Source organism: Lepidochelys kempii, chromosome 3 (assembly GCF_965140285.1).
Source record: "Lepidochelys kempii isolate rLepKem1 chromosome 3, rLepKem1.hap1, whole genome shotgun sequence".
Classification (NCBI taxonomy): Eukaryota; Metazoa; Chordata; order Testudines; family Cheloniidae; genus Lepidochelys; species Lepidochelys kempii.
In genome coordinates this window covers 155,709,366-155,728,990 of record NC_136382.1, presented here as the reverse complement: position 1 = coordinate 155,728,990, position 19,625 = coordinate 155,709,366, and the positions used below count along the sequence as shown (strand labels likewise).

General features: G+C 40.4%; 1 protein-coding gene across 2 annotated transcripts in view; it reads right to left on the bottom strand.

Moving 5' to 3' along the window:
- Positions 1–9,458: 9,458 nt before the first annotated feature.
- PPP1CB (protein phosphatase 1 catalytic subunit beta) overlaps positions 9,459–19,625 on the bottom strand; it is a 60,717-nt gene continuing 50,550 nt past the window's right edge. For both annotated transcript variants that reach the window (XM_073338619.1, XM_073338617.1), the window contains 3 exons: positions 16,676–16,827; positions 11,857–11,991; positions 9,459–11,216 (listed from right to left, as the gene is read on the bottom strand). In XM_073338619.1, the coding sequence (XP_073194720.1) occupies positions 11,112–11,216; positions 11,857–11,991; positions 16,676–16,827 (392 nt within the window). In that variant the 3' untranslated portion in view covers positions 9,459–11,111. The remainder of the gene's footprint in view (positions 11,217–11,856; positions 11,992–16,675; positions 16,828–19,625) is intronic.

The window sequence follows — 19,625 nt, the reverse complement described above, 5'->3', positions numbered from 1 at the left end:
CTAAGGTGAGGTCATGTAACAACCTTCTAAGCAAACATGGGGAGCAAACTCTCCAATAATCTGGTTTAGCCCTCAGTTACTTTGTAGCAATACGGTGCTCGAACAGAGCCAGATCAATCTCATGTCAATTTGATTAATACACAACTACACTCAACCATGAGCATTATAACTGGGATGATTTGACCCACACTAGTACCTTGGCTCCCTGTGTTAAGCAAAATCACTTCTCCAGACTTCCATCGTGAGGATGTTACATCCAGAATGATTGAGACGATCAGGGCAAACCTAAGCCTACCACTATACACTGATCTCTCTGACACCCACGGGCACGCTTGTCGAGGCACCTGTTGTGAGGCCACTTGTCCAGCTCAGATTTCTCTGTGATGTCGTGGTGTGAAGAATGGTCTGCAGCTGATGTCAGAAACCAGTCTCCTGTAACTGACCCGACCATGGATGGACCCAGCTTTGATTTGCCACACCACTCATTGGCCCTTCTGAACCAACTTAGAACAGGCCAGGGTCAACGTGCAGTCAGCCTTCACTCCTGAGGCCAAGAAGAGAATCCCACATGCTACTGTGGCCAAAGACAGACATCACACGTCATTGACAACCATCCTCGGACCAGATTTGATGGTGGTCTGAGGACTCTACACTTCACTGATGAAGCTGCCACAAATTGGCTAGGCAAGCTCTGCACCTGATAAGCAGCAGCAGCTCCAAAACCACAGCCAAGACCTGGTGTTATCACTTATCTTGAATAGTTCTGTGGGAATACAAGATATTGACAGGGGAACGCTGCCTGATGCAATGCAACTGCTTCCCTAGGCTCTTCACATTTGAAGTCATTCCTTTGCTTTCACTTGGTCATATATCATCACTAGTTTTTGCCATTTCAGCATTCACTTGATTTCGAATACACCAGTGTTTTCATTTGAGGTCAGTGCCTGGAGGGAGGAGTTCCGAAGGAACCAGGTTCTTCAAGATCATCAGCATTTCCCTCCATTTTGTTCTCTGTAGCCTTTTGCTTTAGTATTTTGGGGTAAGGGATTTTCTGAGGCAGAGCTCTATCCCAGTGATTCTCAACCAGGGATCTGAGCACCTGTGGGGGGCCGCAAGCAGGTTTCAGGGGGCTGGCAAGCATGGCCTGTGTTAGACTTGCTAGGGCCCAGGACAGAAAGCCAAAACCCCACCATGTAGGACAGCAGCCCAGAACCCCAAGTCCCAACACTTGGGGATGAAGCGGAAGCCTGAGCAACTTAGCTTTGTGGGGCCCCGGACAATTGCCCTGCTTGCTACCCCTTAATGCTGGACTGGCTTTTATATGGAGAAAAACAGTTGTGACATAGCTAGGCTGTGGAGTTTTTATAGCACGTTTGGGGGTGGGGTGCCTTAGAGAAAAAGGTGAGAACTCCTGCTTTATCCAGACTTCAGCCTTTTGGGTGCTGGAATGTGTCCAAGCAGTGGATGCCTTGAATCATTGTGTGCCTGCTTTTTTGAAGAACTACTACATGTCAGGACAAGAGCACAGAAGTTGCTGCTTGACAAATTCTTGTATGGAGATAAAGTAGATACCCAGGCTGTGAAGACAGCCTGAAACGGTTGTACTACCGAACCACATAAAAACCCTAACTCCGAAAAAAGTTACTGACTAGTATCATTGCTTTGCTCAACCTCCAAAGTTATGTGAGCAGATAATGGGTAGAATAGTACCAAGAGGGGAAGGGCAGCTGACTGATGACCATGTTGGTTTCTGCCCAGGATGTTCATCCTGTGGTCCAGTTGCAAGCCTAACTCAATATTGACATTAAGTGTGTCACCCTGATTCTGGGTAACCCTGCCTACCCCCTTTTACCACTGTTAATGAAATCATTCCCTGATTACACAAAACCTAGAATACACAGATTTATCTATATACACAAACAGATGAAGGGCAGCAATTGGGGGGAGACAAAGCAAAAACGTGGAAATATTTGCCAGTTTCATAGACTTTAAAGGTACCTTTTTGAACCTTTTGAACCTTAAATTGCTGCTAAATAAAACTGATCAGAAGACATATGACCTTATTAAACCAATCTACCAATCAAACATTGGATAAAAACTTTGCTAATTATAAGCCTGTCAGCATGACATCACTCCCAGCCAAGTTAATGGAGCAGCTGATACAGGACTTGATTAATAAAGAATTAGAGGGTAATGTTAGTTTAACTATTTTCCATAAACCCATGTTGATTTGCATGAATTATGATTTTTCTTTATAAGATTACAGGTTTGGTTGATAAAAGTAATAGTGTTGATGTGAAAGACTTCTCTAAGGCATTTGACTTGGTACCATAAGTTTCTACTACAAAATTAGAATGATATAAAATAATGTATGTCATGTTGCTGTAGCTATGTTGATCCCAGGATATTCGAGACAAGGTGGGTGAGGTATTATCTTTTAGTGGACCAACAGAAGTTGGTGACAAAGACAAGCTTTCAAGCTTCAGGTCCTGAAGAAGAGCTCTGTGGAAGCTCGAATGCTTGTCTCTGTCACCAACAGATGTTGATCCAGTAAGAGATTAGTTCACCCACCTTGTCTCCATAAAATTAACCTGACAAGAAATGTCATCGAGTGGGTGTGTTTCCAGACGGGTTCCACAGAGATCGGTTCTTGCCCCTACACCATTTAACATTTTTATCAATGACCTGCACGAAAACAAAATCACTGATAAAGTTTGCAGATGACAAACATTGGGAGAGTGATAAATAGTAGAGGACAGGTCACCGATTTAGAGCAATCTGGATTGCTTAGTAAACTGGGTGCAAGCAAACCATGTGTTTTAATATAGCTAAATATAAAGCAGTACATTGAGGAACAAAGAATGCAGGTCATACTGACAGGATGGGTGACTCTCCTAGGAAGCATGCTTCTGAGAAAGATCAGGGGGTTGCAGTGGATAATCAGCTGAACACGAGCTCCCAGTTTGGCACTGTAGTCAAAAGAGCTAACATGATCCTATGATGTATAAAAAGGGGAATCTTGAGTAGGAGTAGAAAGCTTATTTTACCTCTGTATTTGGCACTGGTGAGACCACTGCTGGAATACTATGTCCATTTCTGGTGTACACCATTCAAAAAGGATCTTGATCAATTGGAGAGGGTTCAAAGAAGAGCCACAAGAATGACTGAAGAACTGAAAAACATGCTTTATAGTGATTGAGCTCTTTGAGTCTCTTTAGTTTAACAAAAAGGTGACTTGATTACACAAAGTGTCTACAAGGGGAACAAAAATTTAATACTGGGCTCTTCAGTCTAGCAGAGAGATATATTAATCCAATGGCTGAAAGTTGAAACTAGGCAAATTCAGACTGGCAATAAGACATACTGTTAAATAAATAAATAAAATAGTGAGTAATTAATAGCTAGAATAATTTACCAAGGGTTGTGGTGGATTCTTCATTACCAACAACTTTTAAAACAAGATTTGATATTTTTCTAAACACTATACTCTAGGAACTATTTTGGGGAAGTTCTATAGCCTTTGTTGTACCAGATGATCATAATGATCCCTTCTGGCCTTGGAAACTATGAATCTAAAAAAAAAAATCATATGCAGAAGAGGATAGAAAGAATATTCAAGGAAGAGCAAAACAGGGATGGCAATCTCTACCAGATCTTGTTCAACCTGTGTTTCAGTGAACTACCATCCCTACTGCAGCAATCCTCAAGCCCAGGACACCACTAAATGACTTAGATTAAAATACCTGCTGTACATAGTGTGACAGGGTCAGGCCAGATGGCTATAGGAGAGTAATAGGAGGCAGATATTAGCCCCAGGCTAAGTAGGTCCCAGAACAATCAGGAACCTTCTGGAGACCATTAAGACAGGCTGATTAGAACACCTGCAGCCAATCAAAAAGCTGCTAGAATCAATTAAGACAGGCTAATCAGGGCACCTGGGTTTTAAAACAGAGCTCACTTCAGTTTGTGGTGTGCATGTGATGAGCTGGGAGCAAGAGGCACTAGGAGCTGAGAGTGAGAACGCGGACTGTTGGAGGTCTGAGGAGTACAAGCATTATCAGACACGAGGAGGAAGGTCCTGTAGTATAAGAGGATAAAGAAGGTGTTGGGAGGAGGCCAAGGGGAAGTAGCCCAGGGAGTTGTAGCTGTTGCACAGCTGTTCCACGAGGCACTCTAAACAGCTGCATACCACAGGGCTCTGGGCTGGAACCCGGCGTAGAGGGCGGGCCCGGGTTCCCCCCAAACCTCCCAACTCCTGGTCGGGCACAGGAGGAGTTGTCCTGGACTGTGGGTTCATGAAAATGGCCAAACTGTGGGCTGCTGTGAAGCTCCAAGGCGAGCAAATCCGCCAATAAGCGCAAGACCCACCAAGGTAGAGGAGGAACTTTGTCACAATAGATGATAGACATACGATCACCCATGCAAGATGGTCTCCAGGTAAACCTACTCCAGTACATGGACTCTAAAGGTCAACTGGGGAACTAGGGGGAAGGAATCAAATCAAAACCAAAATATTACAAAGACAGAGCCTAAACACACCCTAAAATTATACACACCTAGTCCTCACAAAACATGCATCAGAGCTTCAGATCAGTTATTAAACCATTACAAATCAAAAGCTTTACAGACCTTCCACACCATAAAATAAAGCCACTAGAGATACACAACCCAGTAGGTAAGCTTCTGCTTGAACTATTCAACCCAGCAATAGTCCAACCCATTCTAATATAGGTGTGTGAAATCTGGGGTCAAAATTTAACAACTGACTTCACACTATTGGGGTAAAACCCCAACAGAATTCTCCACATCTGCAATACTGCAAACAAATCATCCACATACACTAGTAGCAACAGCTGAAGAGCAGAACCAGGCAGATTCCTCTGGCTAATCAACAAAATGTTCAACTTCTGAGGGGATCTCAACCAAAGCCACTAACATTTCCAACACCGCAACAGTCTTTGGGACAGAGACTGTCATTTATATACCTAGCACAATAGGGCCACCCTAGCTGAAGTGTTTAGGTGTTACTATGATACACATTAAACAACAAGTACTAGAAAATCAAAAACTAAATCCAAACAAAATGAGCCACATATATATCATCACTCCAGGGGCTCAGCAACCTTCTCTTCCTCATCAGTGGTGCAACCAATCCCATGCAAACTGAAAATTACAAGTCACCGGAAGAACAAACCAAAAACAATAAGACTACTATGGATCCTTGCACAGAACTATCATATTAACTCACTGCAGTGAAAGTGTGCAAAATTAAGACTCAGAATTGGGGACAAATAAGGATAGGAAACTGGGAGGCAAAAAGCAGTCTAGTCTAAGGGCAGGTCTACACTTAAGTCGCAGCTTTTTAAGTTACTCAGGGATGTGGATTTGTCATGCCTCTGAGCAATGCAGCTGGGTCAATCTAGTTTTCTAGTGCAGCAGTTCCAAACTGTGGGTCAAGACCCCAAAGTGGGTTGCCACCCCATTTTAATGGGGGTGCCAGGGCTGGCCTTAAGACTTGCTCCGGCCCAGGGCCAAAGCTGAAGCCTGAGCTCCACTGTCCAGTGCCAAAGCCCAAGGACTTCAGCCTGGGGTGGAAGGTCTCAGGTTACAGGCCCCCCCATGTGGGGCTGAAGCCCTTGGGCCCTCTCCCCAGCTGGAGAAGCGGGGCTCTGACTTTCGTTCCCCCATCCAGGGTGATGGGGCTTGGGCAGACTCAGGCTTCAGTCCTCCCTCCTAGAGTAGTGTAGTAATTTTTGTTGTCAGAAGGGACCACAGTGCAATGAAGTTTGAAACCCCTGTTGTATTGTATACCAGCCTTCAGTCTTAACCCTCCCTAATGAAACCACCAGCAGGGAAGCTAAATGTGATATAAACACCTGTCCACTGGAAAGTGAGTTAGACCAATAAAATCAGTGCATGCAGACAATTAGGTGTCCATCAGATAGTAAGAGTTTTCACTCACTACTGACTTGGAGCTGAAACTTGAATCAGTGTCTTAAAGCTCAAAAGCTTCTCTCTCACTAACAGAAGATGGTCCAATAAAAGATATTAACTCACCCATCTTGTTGCACTCGGAGAAAGATGGTAGAGATGGCATGTGGTATATAGCAATCTACCAACAAAATCAGAAATGGCCACAATCCAACCCTGAAGGAGTGTGTAGTCTTTACTGTGGAGGAATCTCACCTACCTTTTGCAGATACTGGGAGATCTGTCTCTCCTGTTTGTATCTATATCCTCCTCATCCCTTACCAATACAATCCATAATGCCTCCATGCTATCCAAAAACACTTTGGGCTAGATAGAAATGCAAGTCCTGAAAACTCGGGCCAGCTCTTTGCAAAAGGGGTGAATTTTCCACTGTAAATCTGACTAGTTTATTGTCCCAGGGCTTACTATACAAGACCCATCTCTTAATTTTCTTGCTTTACTGCTTGACACCCCAAGTAATGCCTGCACACACACAAAAAGAGCATCTAAAATCTTTTCTAGTGTAGGCCGTATTTTAGAATTAACCTGTGAACCACCTTGCTTCATTTGCAATTGTGAATATCCTTGTGCCACCAACGTAAGTTGTTTATATGGAAGAAATATTTCCAGCGGTTTTATGCAATTTAGCAGCTAGAAACAAGGAAAGCTAGCACTATAGGATAAGCCAGAGCTCTGCAAGCCACTTGCACATTCTCTTTGGACCAGATTGAGAACCAATGCATTAAAGCAGCAGTTCACAAACTTGCAGCCCTTGAGGGTAACTTAAGAAAATTTGTAATGATTATGTATTGAAAAATGTGCTCCTGGAATGGCACTCAGTAGTTCAGTTGAAGTGTCAATCAGCCCTGTGACCACAAGAAGGCAGAGGGGACACTGCCTCTTACTGCTTCCTCTGCAAAGCCTGGAGGACTGAGAAGCTGCTCTCTTGCTTGCTGCAGTTGATCAGCAGCTCCCCTGCTGCTTTGCTGGGGAGGGAGGAGAAGATGGTTCTGGCTGCTCCATCACCTGCAAAGCTGTAAGAACCCCAGGAGAGAAGGACAGATGCTTGAGTGGCTCTGCCTGAGTTCAGGGGGATCCCCTAGCAATGGGCAGCTTCCCCTCCTCCCTGCACTCAAGGAGGAACAAAAAACTGTAGGCAAAAAACCAGTTACAACTGGCTGATTCTCTGCCCAGCTGGAAATGGTTACCAAGATCCATATACCAGCTGTGGATAGCCAGAGGGTAGTACACATTAGCCACTCACCTTTCCTGCCCTCAACATGATCCCTGCACCAAACACTGTGGGGAGGAAGATAAAAGGGGCTGAATATTCTGCCAAGGCCTCATTCACGTTGATGGAATCCCCTGAGGGGGATTTGGGGATGGTTTCTGCTTCTTCTTGTATTACCTGAATATGACAAATGGAGCAGAGCAGGCCAAAAGTATCTCCCCTAATGTATGACTGGCCCTTTAGCTGAACACCACTGCACTAAAATACTGCAGAGAATTCAGTTGATCCTAAATCACCTCTCTTCAGCTACCAGTGTCCACATGTCTGCCTTTGGCCAGCTGGAAGAATGCTTGAAAGCACCTTTTTGGAGACATGCAGGTGATCTGAATCAAATTAATCACTGCAGTTTTCCCAGCACAAGCTTCATGCAGCTTTGCTCCACAGTGAATATTTTTTTGTATAGTTGGTGGCTGCTGCCAGCTTGATGCCTGGAAAGTGAAACGCAGAAAGTAGACCAGACTGGCCACCTAAGTACTGCATGGCACTCTATAGGCCAATTATGGGGAAGTTACACCAGCAATCTGTCCATACCAACATTGCACCAGTGGAGACTGACAATGGTGGACCACACTGTGGTAAAAGTTTATTATAGCATCATGAGCACTTGTGTGGACAAAATATACATTAGAAGTGTGCTATAACCACCATGGTAACGTGCCAAATTTCTGTAGTGTAGACACTGCTTTAGTGACTTATTTTTCAGTTACACTTAAAAAAATAAGTCTTTCCACTTCTCCCCCTTTTTTTAAACTTGAGAATTCTGTGCTTCAATCTGTCCATCTGTAAAATGGAGATTATTTCCATTCCTTTGTAAAGTGCTTTGAGATCTAAAAATATATAGATATAAAAAGTGAGCAACCATAATAAACTCCCCAAATTCAATACTTAGTAGATTAACTCAAATGTCACATTATAGCAATGTTAAGAAGCCCCCTAATGTAGGCCCCAGAAACTTTAATTCCCTCAAATCTCACCATGAGTCAGGACAGTGCTTTTATGGTACCAAATATCTTCAGATCTTCCAAGAAAATTGGGATCCCACTCATTCTCCACACCTGTAAACCACCCAATGCATTTCTAAGCAAGTGAAATTATGAGACATTGATGTATGGACTAAATCTGAAAGCTCTTTTGCATCAGTAAATTTTGCCCTTCAGTGCAGTAAAAGGTTAAGCGTTCTATTTTCACTATTACTTTTTGCATAAGAGGGGGGGACATCTATGATAAATTTCATTTGTTACACATCACCCCATTCATGTCAAGATAAAAAAAGACTGACAAGTAGTATTCAACATTGGTAAGCACACGATTGCATCATCATAGAATGCATTAAGATATTAATTGCTCGTTTTAAAACTAATGCCTGTATTCACCACTTTTTTTTAAGTTAGGTTTGTATTTGCCCTTAAAGTATCGAGAGTATCAATACTGGTCTTTCCTTGTTTTGCTGAATGTTTTAGATGTGGAAGAGGAGTTGTCAGCCCTGGACTGGGCAGGGTATTCAGGTCTAAGACAATTTATTCTGGCATTTTAGTTACAGATGTTAAGTCCATCCCCTACCCAGTCTAAAAATCACTTCTCCTCAGTCAGATTTCACTTGTATGGTATTGCCAGTGTACGATGATAGTTCTCCAGGAAAAACATTACCTCAATTTCTATTATAAAAGGAAATAGGAATTTTTAAAAATTCCTAAGCCAGACACTCTCTGAAGACACTTGAATTCTCTTCTGAAGATCACCTTGAGGAAACATTTGCAATGCAAGTGAGCACACAATGTATACTATCCAACTCTAGACACTGGTATTCTAAAATACCTAAAGCATTTCCTAATTTTGCTTAGATTCTGAAAGTATTAATCTCACTACTTGATATTGTGATTTCCCCCCTTTTTTGGGGGGGTGGGAGAGGGAGGAGGAAATTTTGGAGACCAATGCCTGGACAGAAATTCAGCCTTTCCAAACGTGAACTGATACAGTCATCACTGATCAACTCAGAAAAGCATAGTATGGCTGTCCTGATGTTACAATACCGTAACATTATGAACCAAGTAATCAGCGCTCGCCTCAGAAAAGACTAAGCCACTGTCCAAATAGCAGCTGATCCAGTCTGCCCCAAGGACCGAAAGATAAGTATTAACAAAATAAATTGCTAAGTAGCAACTGAAAAGTTTTATAATAACCAGACAGACTTCTAAAATCAATTAGACAACTTTTACTAAATGAAAAACTACATTTAAAATATGCATTTAAAACAAAATGGAATTAGAAAAAAGACTTAAATCCATTTTAAAGAACTTTTCCCACTGTGTCAGAAATCATTTTGCATTATATACTGTGCCGGTTCATAGAATGTAAGTTGCCAGAATCCTCAATTTAACATTTTCAAAGACAATATTAAAGTCAAGAGTTTTACATCTACTGTTGCACATTTAGAATGGTATAAATCTGAAGCTTTCCCCCCAAAGAATCTTGGCAAATTTGCCATGTTCAATAAAAACTTTTATAATCATATGCAATAGTGTTACATCCTAACATCAAATCTGTGTCTTACAATTTTTACCCTACTAACAACTTTATAACTTCCCCTACACCTTGCCATTTGTCAATATGAACCTTTTTAAGAAAGGAGAGAACAGGAAAAGAAATACTGCATAACTCTTGATCATGTACAGAAATTATTGCTACTATAGTACACTACAAAGCAAAAGTCTATACAATATATGAACTTTGATCATGAAAATCCAGGATATACTCTTTAGTGACATAAGCCTTACAATCATGTAGAACATTCACATGGCAATATTAGACAGTTCGACCATCACTAGTCAGTTGATCAGTGAACAGTAGGTTAACACCCATTTAAATACACCCTCTTACGAAAAAAAACTTCAGCTTTCCAAGGCTTATCAAATAAGGATCTTCATGTTTTGTGGAGCTACGCAAGATGCATTTTGATGCAAATAGTATGTTACTGGGAAGCTAAGCATGCCAAAGGTGTTTTGTGCTAATAAGACCTAAAGCCAAGGTACCACATAATCACGTTACCAACTAATAGGCAATACCGTTTTAGTTCTAAGTGAAGTGCCACTGCACAGTGTAATGTCAATAATTTAAAACAGTGTAGTGCGCAAATCCATTCTGTGGCAATTTAAGTTAAAAACCAAGACAGTTTTCGGTCCCTCAAACAATGCTGACCGTCAGGGTGGGCAGTCAGGGCGCTTTATTGGGTCACTAGTTTAGACAGTTTGCCTTTTTTATTCACAACCATCCTATCACCTTTTTGTTACAATGGGGCACACATTTAAATAGCAAGATTAGAAAGAATGGGGAAAAAAGAAAAAAAAATCAGTGGCTGTCCTAAAAAGCCCCTTCCGTATTTCGTTAAAAATAAAAAAAAAGCCAGGGAACATGACTAGATACCATACTTGCATCATTCTAGCTACAAAATAACCAAAGTAAAAGCAATCAAGCAACTATAAGACCACATTACACAAACAGAACATCATGCTCTCATCTGGTCTAACTATTACATCAAGTTTTAACTGGGATGTTGGTCAACTTTAAAAACCGTGATAAGTGAATATGTAATTCAATAGATATTTTTGAAATCTGGATTTTACTCTACGTTGGATATTAGAACTTGGAGCTATACTTGTTACAATACAGTGTTGCACATCTTTCTACTAGAAAAAATTAGTAAAGATCCTTTACCCGTCTCTTTAAGTTAAACGTGTGACATCATAAAGGGTGTCAAATGGCTGGATGGTTTTACAGTGCACACTTATTATATACTGTAATATGGAGTTTTGTCCTTGATAGATCTGATGGTGTTTTGACATTGTTCCTTTCTTCACCTCTTCTTCGGTGGATTAGCTGTACGAGGTGGAGTGACTGGACGTCCAGAATTCAATCCACCATACTGGTACTTGGCTTTCTTTTCAGATGGTTTCAATATCTTTGAAAAAACAAGGAAACATTTTTAGTAAGTCCATGACAATTGAGATACGTTTCATATATTATGAATCAATGTGACAATTCAAATTTGACTGTAGTTTGGTTACTTTTGATGAGCAAAAAATATAAACCTCACCACCCTGATTATTTCCTTATCCCACTCATGTCTCCACATATTACTCTTTAGACTGACTTAATTTCCAACTGCTTTTGTGTCCATTCTAGCTGGGTAAAAAACAGAATCTGCTAGTATGTGACTCGTCTGAAGCACAAAGAAAACACTAGTTGAGGAGAGGAGTCACAGTACAGGATCCCATCATCTCTGAATAAGGATTTGTTCTGCTGCCCAGAATTGGACTCAGAAGGAAGATTAAATCCAGTTCTAAATGTGCACTGAGAATGCAGACAAGAATCTAGCATATGGCAGCTATGGAATATGGCAAGTTTATTTACAGGAATTCCAGGCCTCTTAAAGAGCTCCCTGTGGCAAAGTTGGTTTGATGCCAGCCTGCTGTGTAGTACTATCTTCTGGAGCTTATTTTCCCTTAGTGGTGCATGTTCAGTGCCAATTTATAGTTTCTATAAACCTATCTACTAAAAAAAGAACACTGACTAAACTTTAATCTAGCAGCATAGTATACCTGAAAGGAACACATCAAAGTTTCATCAACACTCATCATGCCTCCAGCATTATCAAACTCTCCACAGTAATTTGGAGCTGAAAATAGGGTGACCAACTGTCGTTTCGCAAAGAATTCATATCCATCTTCAACCACCTGTCAACGGGAGGGGGGGAAAAATTTTAAGTCAATACAGCGATCTACTGAGATGATAAACCCTGTAGGAATTAGATTCATACTACCACCTAAGCTCGAGTTCTTAGGCAGGCACCAATTGCTTATCTTATGGTGGTGAAAAGTAGGCAGTGAAAGGAACAACGTTTAATGATTGAGAGGTGACTACACGGAACACTGGGCTGTGGTGCCAAATCAGAAAAAAATTTAATATCTGAAATGAAATAGCTTAAAAACAACTATTGCTAACATGCGGATACATTTGATTAAGATTTTCAAACTTGAAGTTTGGTGACGATGCTTTCAATTGATAAATATTTGGAAACCTTATGCTGAGTACAAAAGTAGTTTTATAATTCAAACGTTTAATATTTTTAAAAGGCACCACATTACTACTGCATCTCATATTCTCTTACTATACTCCGGTGCCATTCATACAAACTCCTGTAACATGTTACAATTCCCATTTTCTAAAGAGAGGTTTCATGAAAATGATTCTACTGTACTTAGAAGAATTAGCATCTGCCAGAGATATCGATGATTCTCTTTACTAAAGAGAAAGCAGTAATTCAGCTCAAACTATAGTGCAAGAATGACCAGTTCCCAGGTAAGGCAGATCTCCATGCTGCATCCCACCACCACCACATACATACCATGGGGCAATGGAAGACAAAGTAATATACGCCTAAAATAAAAGAGCTTCCATGGGCAGCTAATCCTCATTGTCTGGGTAACGGTTACATTAACACCTTTCATAATGACAGGTTTCAGAGTAGCAGCCATGTTAGTCTGTATCCACAAAAAGAAAAGGAGTGCTTGTGGCACCTTACAGACTAACAAATTTGAGCATAAGCTTTCGTGAGCTATAGCTCACTTCATCGGATGCATTAAGTGGAAAATACAGTGGGGAGATTTTATATACACAGAGAACATGAAACAATGGGTATTACCATTACTATTGTTACAGTGTGTATGGTAACACCCATTGTTTCATGTTCTCTGTGTATATAAAATCTCCCCACTGTATTTTCCACTGAATGCATCCGATGAAGTGAGCTGTAGCTCATGAAAGTTTATGCTCAAATAAATTTGTTAGTCTCTAAGGTGCCACAAGTACTCTCTTAACATCATTGTTTGTCTAAAATCTATAAAAATAGTCCAGACATAAAACTGAAGTTATTTTGCAACAATAATGCCTAGAAGGATGTTGTTAAGGAGATATGGTAGGTGAGGTAATATCTTTTATTGGACCAAGTTCTGTTGGGGGGGGGGGGGGGCTTTTGAACACCACAGAGCTCTTCTTCACATCTGGGAAAGGTACTCCCAGCATCACAGCAAAATGTAAGGTGGAACAGATAGTTTAGCATAAGTAGTTGGCACATACTCCAAAAGAGCCATTCAAGGTAGAGTCACATACTCCAAAAGAGCCATTCAAGGTAGAGTGACCCATTAACACCTCTGCAGTCATAAGACAAAAAAAGGGGGTTAGTGGGTTACAGATTGTTATAAGCAGCCATAAATCCAGGGTCTGTTCAGTCCATGGGTTTTTAGTGTATAGAAGAATAATAAATTCAAGCTACTACACTTGAATTTCAAAAATGTTGTGTAGGTTTCCTTTGAGGATGAGGACTGATAGGTCAGATATAGAGTGACTCCTTTGTGATAAGTGTTCACCCACAGGTGATATGATATTATTTGTCTTATTTTTCCTATGACAGTTTATTCGAGAGCCCAGAGATAGTCTGGTTTCACCCACAGAGTTATTGGGGCATTTAGTGCACTGGATGAGATATACCATATGTTGCGATAGGCATGTGTAGGATCCATGGATCATGAAAGAGGTGTTGGGGGCGAGGGGGTGTTGATCATTGCAGCAGTGGAGATATATCTGCAAGATTTTGCATCTCTTCTGGCAGGGTCTGGTGCAGCTTTGAGTTAGTGTTTCCTGGTCTGTGTGGAGCTTGCTTTTGATGAAGAGCTTGGGGGATGGTTTGAAGAGAAGTGGGGGTTCCTGAAAGATTTCTTTCAGGATGGGGTCCCCTTCAAGTATGGGTTGTAGTCTGATGAGACCCTCTATGGGCGTGGCGAGCTAGGTGATAACTAGGGGAGTGTGGTCAGAAGGGGGTTTCATTTCTGTATCGAAGTAGTACTTGCGGTTATTCTTAGGGTACTTGGGTTGCCTGTTCCATGATGCAATCTACTTCTCTGGTGGAGTGTCCGTCTTTGGTGAAGGCGGTTTTAAATGTGTTAAGGTGTATATCCTAGACTTTTCCCTTGGAGCATATACTGTGGTATCTGAATGTCTCGCTGTATTTAACAGATTTCTTGGTATGTTTGCGGTGGTTACTGGATCTATGAAGGTAGCTGTAGTGATCTGTAGGGCTGAAGTGGATGCTACTGTGGGAGTGTTCCAGATAGAGTTTAATGGATGGGTGGTGGTTGTTGAAGTTGTGGTGAAATTATGAGGGAGTTTAAGCGGTCTGTCCAGAGGATGGAAATCTCATTGATGTATCTCAGGTATCATTTGTTTTGTGGTGCATTTGTCCAAAAATTCTGCTTCAAGGTGGCCCATAAAGAGGTTGGCATATTGGGAAGCCATCCTAGGACCCCTGGCTGTTCCCATGGTTTGGACAAAGTTTGTTGAACATAAAATCGTTATGGGTGAGGATGAAATGGATGAGTTTGGTGACGTGTTTGGGGTGGGCATCTGAGGGTCATCCATTGTCTTGTAAATATTTGAGGCAGGAAGCCATACCATCATTGTGAGAGATTCTGTGTACCGAGAAGTGATATCCATCGTGGTGCGGATGGTGTTCTGAGGGAGGCTTTTAATATTGCAGCGTCCTGGAGGAAGGTGGCCCTTTGTGTGGGGAATGTTTTGAGGATAGTTTTTATGGGTCCCAGTATTTCTTCATATCTAGCCATGGGATGTTTACTGATGGCTCTGCCTGGGTTCCCTTGTTTGTGTATCTTGGGAAGCATGTAGAAGGTCCCTGGGATGGGTTCATGGGGGGTGAATTTGTAGTTTCTCTTGGAATTGTTTGGGGAAGGATTTGAGGATATGCTTATGTTTCTGGGTAAACTGTGGAGTGGGATCTTCGAGTTCTTTATAATAAGTGGTATCAGAAAGTTGTCAGTGAGCCTCATTAACACAATCATGGTTGAGGACTACAAAGGCACCTCTTTGTCTGATGGTTTGATCACTAACTGGAAAACTACTCAACATTTTCAGACGACAAGCCTGGGAGCTTAAATTCATTACTCTGCTAGACACTAAAAATCATGGGCTGAACATAGTCACTGGATTTATGGATCATTACAACAGTTTAATACACCTTTTTGTCCTATGACTGCATGTGTTAACTGACTACTTTACTTTGAATGGTCCCTTCCAGCATGTGCCAGCTACTTATACTAAACTATCTGTTCCACCTTGCATCTTGCTATTATGCTGGGAGTATCTTTCCCAGACCTAAAGAGCTCTGTGTGGCTCAAAAGCTTCTCTCTCTTACCAACAGAAGTTAGTCTAATAAAAGATATTACCTTATCCATCTTGCGTCTAACATCCTAGGATCAACAAAGCTATAACTACACTGCAGGTTTTTTAAGAGACTGCCTGAATAACTGATACATTGGCAGCAGTGCCATCTGAAGGTACAGATCTTAAAACACCTACTGTCCGTCACAATTATTGCTGCAGGAGAAAAGATCTGTGACTTGCATCAGTGGGGACACATCCATGAGTGTCCAATCAAAGTGCCTGTGCAAAATGTTGTTAGTGCAAGACATACAGTAAAAACTTGCATCCTTTTATTTTCCAGAAGTAGAAAAAGTTGATTAAAAAAACCAGTACAAGTAGTGAAACCTAAACTCCAAGATGGGAACCACTCTCAAGAGGTTAATTCTTAGTCTACGAAGCTTAATGAAATGTTTCTATTCAAAAGGAATATAACATTAAAGTCATCTGCATACTTAAGCATTACATTAGGCAGTTTCAGAATCTTTAACAAATCGCACAAATAGATTCTTCCATGGGAAAATTTATCTATGTACTGGAACCAGAATAAAGTTAGCAACTCTGGAATGCGGATTTCAACACATTACATTTGTTTATATTTCCACAATTTAAAGGGGCTCAGTATCTCTGAAAATGTAGGTGTTAAGTTGGAGACCCAAAAACATAGACCACCCAAATCAGTGTCACTTAAATTTTGGCTTAAGCTGTATTGCTCAGTGCCTCTGATTCCATGTCCTGTTTTTAAGCCACTAGTCTACACCATTCTTGAAGCCTAGGCACCTAAACTGTTCTTGTAAAATATTCACATGCTCCACTGAACAAGAGTGTCACAGCAATTACATAATGTGGGGGTGCGGAGTAGGCATGACTTCATGGTTGTTGAAACTGAAATAAGTATTTACAAAATATTGGTGACAGGAATTAGATATTGTTTTTTGAGGAACACCCCTGTATTTGATGCTTCTAGAAGTACCAAGACAACTACATCCGGTCAAACTGTAAATGCTAGATTGGGAAATGGATTCTGCAGATTAAGGTACCTGCAAGTGATATTCTAAATATAAATGAAGATAATTCTTTCAATCCCTAATACCTCAAAGTAAGACTAGAAGTGGAGATTTAAATTAGCAAAGATAGTAGAGTTTGTACCTGATGAGCTCGACAGATCAAATCCAGATCATGACGGTTGAGAAATTTACTGACCACATCAGCACCAAAAGTGAACGAGACCCCACGATCATTTTCGCCCCATCCTTGCACATCTTTGTCTGGATCCGACCACAGCAAGTCACATAGCAAGCCTTTGAAAGACAGTAATCTTAGAAAGTGTCCTAATATTCCCTTTTAAAAAAAACCCTATAATTGTGGGGATCAATAGTCAGTGATTACTTATGCAAATATGATGAAAAGCTCTCCTCAAAACAGGGTGGATAAAAAAATATTTTGAGGGAGAGGGAAAAAAGGATTGTAGTAAGTCTCTTTCTAAAAATAAACCTGTTTAAAGTGAAATCTGAATTTAACACAAAATATGTTAAGGCCTAAACTTATTCTGATCTCTATCCACATTTACATTAAAAAAGTTTGCTGCATCTATGAGCCCCTATCGAAAACTTTGAGTTAAAGGCTGCTTTTTTATATAAAGAAATTCAGGGTAAAAAATTTACTTTTGAGGTCAAGCTTAATTACTACAGCACAAGGAGGTCAGCCTAAGTAACTTAGGAAACTCTTTTTCAAGAGAGATATAGGCAAGTGGGAACTTAAATTCCAGTCAGTTTCACTTAGGCATATTTAAAAATTTATCCAGTTTGAGCTGAAATAATCAGCTTGATTCACTGACTACAGTTAATCTGTTTAATAAATCATTTAGTTGTAGATATGAAACATGTTTTGATAAGAGACGCTAACATATGCTATTGTGTTTAATTAAACAGCAGCTTGACACAAATCATGAGCAAAAACTATATACAGTAAAGAAATATAACATTTTCTAACATACTAAAAATGTACAATTAAGAATCTGAAAAGACTATGCTATAATCGCTTAAATAAATGTATGTATTTATAGTGTACCCTCCTACACATCAAAAAAATGTAACCAAATCTAGAATAAAGGCTCTATTTAGTTGTAAACAAACACGTTTTAATGGTTATATCAATGAGACTGCATCACGGGTTTCTGCTTGGTGATTTAAATGGCTGATTTGAGTTTATTTATTTAAATAAATAAATCAGCCAACCAACCTTGCCTCAACAGATCCACAAATGCTATCACCCAAACTAGCAAGATTGTAGAACTGGGGCCAGGCCGTGACCTTTTGCAGCTAAAGGCCTGTGGGATCTGGTAAGCTGTAGTATCATAGAATATGATTAGTAAGAAGCTTATGGAGGTTTTTGGGTGGAACATGATTGAAAAACATTTAGATGAACTACATAGTAAGATCAGCACATTTACTGTGATTATCTGAGCAGTTCTTGAGTACTGCTATACATCCATAATTGCAGAGCAGCAACCAACTCTGATTGGGGTCCACAGATCAATGTTCAGTCTCTGAACTAGAGTCTCAGATGGCTCTCCACAATATTGTAGTACAGCAGTCATGCTGGCAAGTACGTTCTTTGATATGAAGTGTCAAAAGGATTTCATCTTTGTGAATCATTGACTCAAAACCTCTAAAAACCAAGAAATGTATCTAATTACACTGTATAGTATCTAGTCAAGACCACCACTTTAGTACTCCTAGTTACAAATTGCTGCAGTCAAATGGGTTACATCCAGGCCCCAATTAGTTTTTCAGAGAGTTCCACAACAGCCATGACATTTGACTCTAGATGTATAATTTCAATTTACATGTTTAACTTCTTAAACCTCCTCCATTTATAGTCAGGCTTCAAGTGTAGTTACAGTAAAACTACATAGTAGGATTAAGTGAATCAGGTATTCTAGGTAGGTACTCAATTACAAATATGAAAATGCGCTAGTCTTCTGTTATAGAAAAACACACTATTAAGTAAAATAAATCTAGCTATTGACAGTATTAAAATGATCAGTTACTGCTCAGTGTCTTATCTAGATTGAAGCAAGTGATGCTACTGTACACTTTAAAGCTGAAAATTTGCCATATGAGCTTATTTGTGTGGATGTTACTTCATAAATCTACTAATCAAATACCAAAAAACATTGTATTTATAAAGAAAACAGTTCACACTTCTTCCTTTTGTTCTGCATTCAGCACTCCAGTTTGGTGCCCATAATAGTTATTCACTCTGCCAAAATAAAGTTACTTCATTTCTTCCCAGACAAAACCCTTTTCAGGTATGCAACTTTGCCATAAAATGTTATGAGGCAAAATTTTGGTATACTGATTCAGTCAATTTGTTTCTCCCCCCCCGCAACACTAGTTTTGTGGTGTACTACTTTTCATAGAACCCATTTACCATTTTGAAATCTGAGGTTGTCTACACTAGAGCTGGAAAATGTCAATTCCTATTTGAGGAGCCATACAGGTCTCAGATAGGACTATATGCAGGGTGATTAGCCTCTCCCATCACTCATGCTACCACAGACACACTTCTATTTTTTTAGAGCACTAGCATCAATCAGATGTCTCCAAGCTGTAATTTATACCTTCCGGCTCCTGTGTAGACACACACTGTGTGTAAGCCATTCGCTTTTCATCTGTACTTCTAAACAGTGGCTTTGTTTTAACAATTCTTGCCTGCTTGAAATGTAACTAAATAGACAAATCTGAAAGTCTAACATTTGTCATTTTAACTAGAGCTTTTAGGGTACATCTACACAGAAATTAAACATCTGTGGCTGGCCTGACTTGGGATCACAGGGCTGTAAAATTGCTGTATAGATTTTCAGACTCAGGCTGGAGCCCAAGCTCTGGGACTCTGAGGGGGGAGGGTTCCAGAGCCAGGTTCCAGACCAAGCCCGAACATCTACAAAACAATTTTTAGTCCTGCAGCCCGAGCCCAAGTCAGCTGACCCAGGCCAAAGCAGCCATGCCATGGGTCTTTTATTCCAGTGTAGATGTACCCTTAGATAGATAACAGATGTATGAACACAACAAAACTGTTTTACAGTACAAACGAA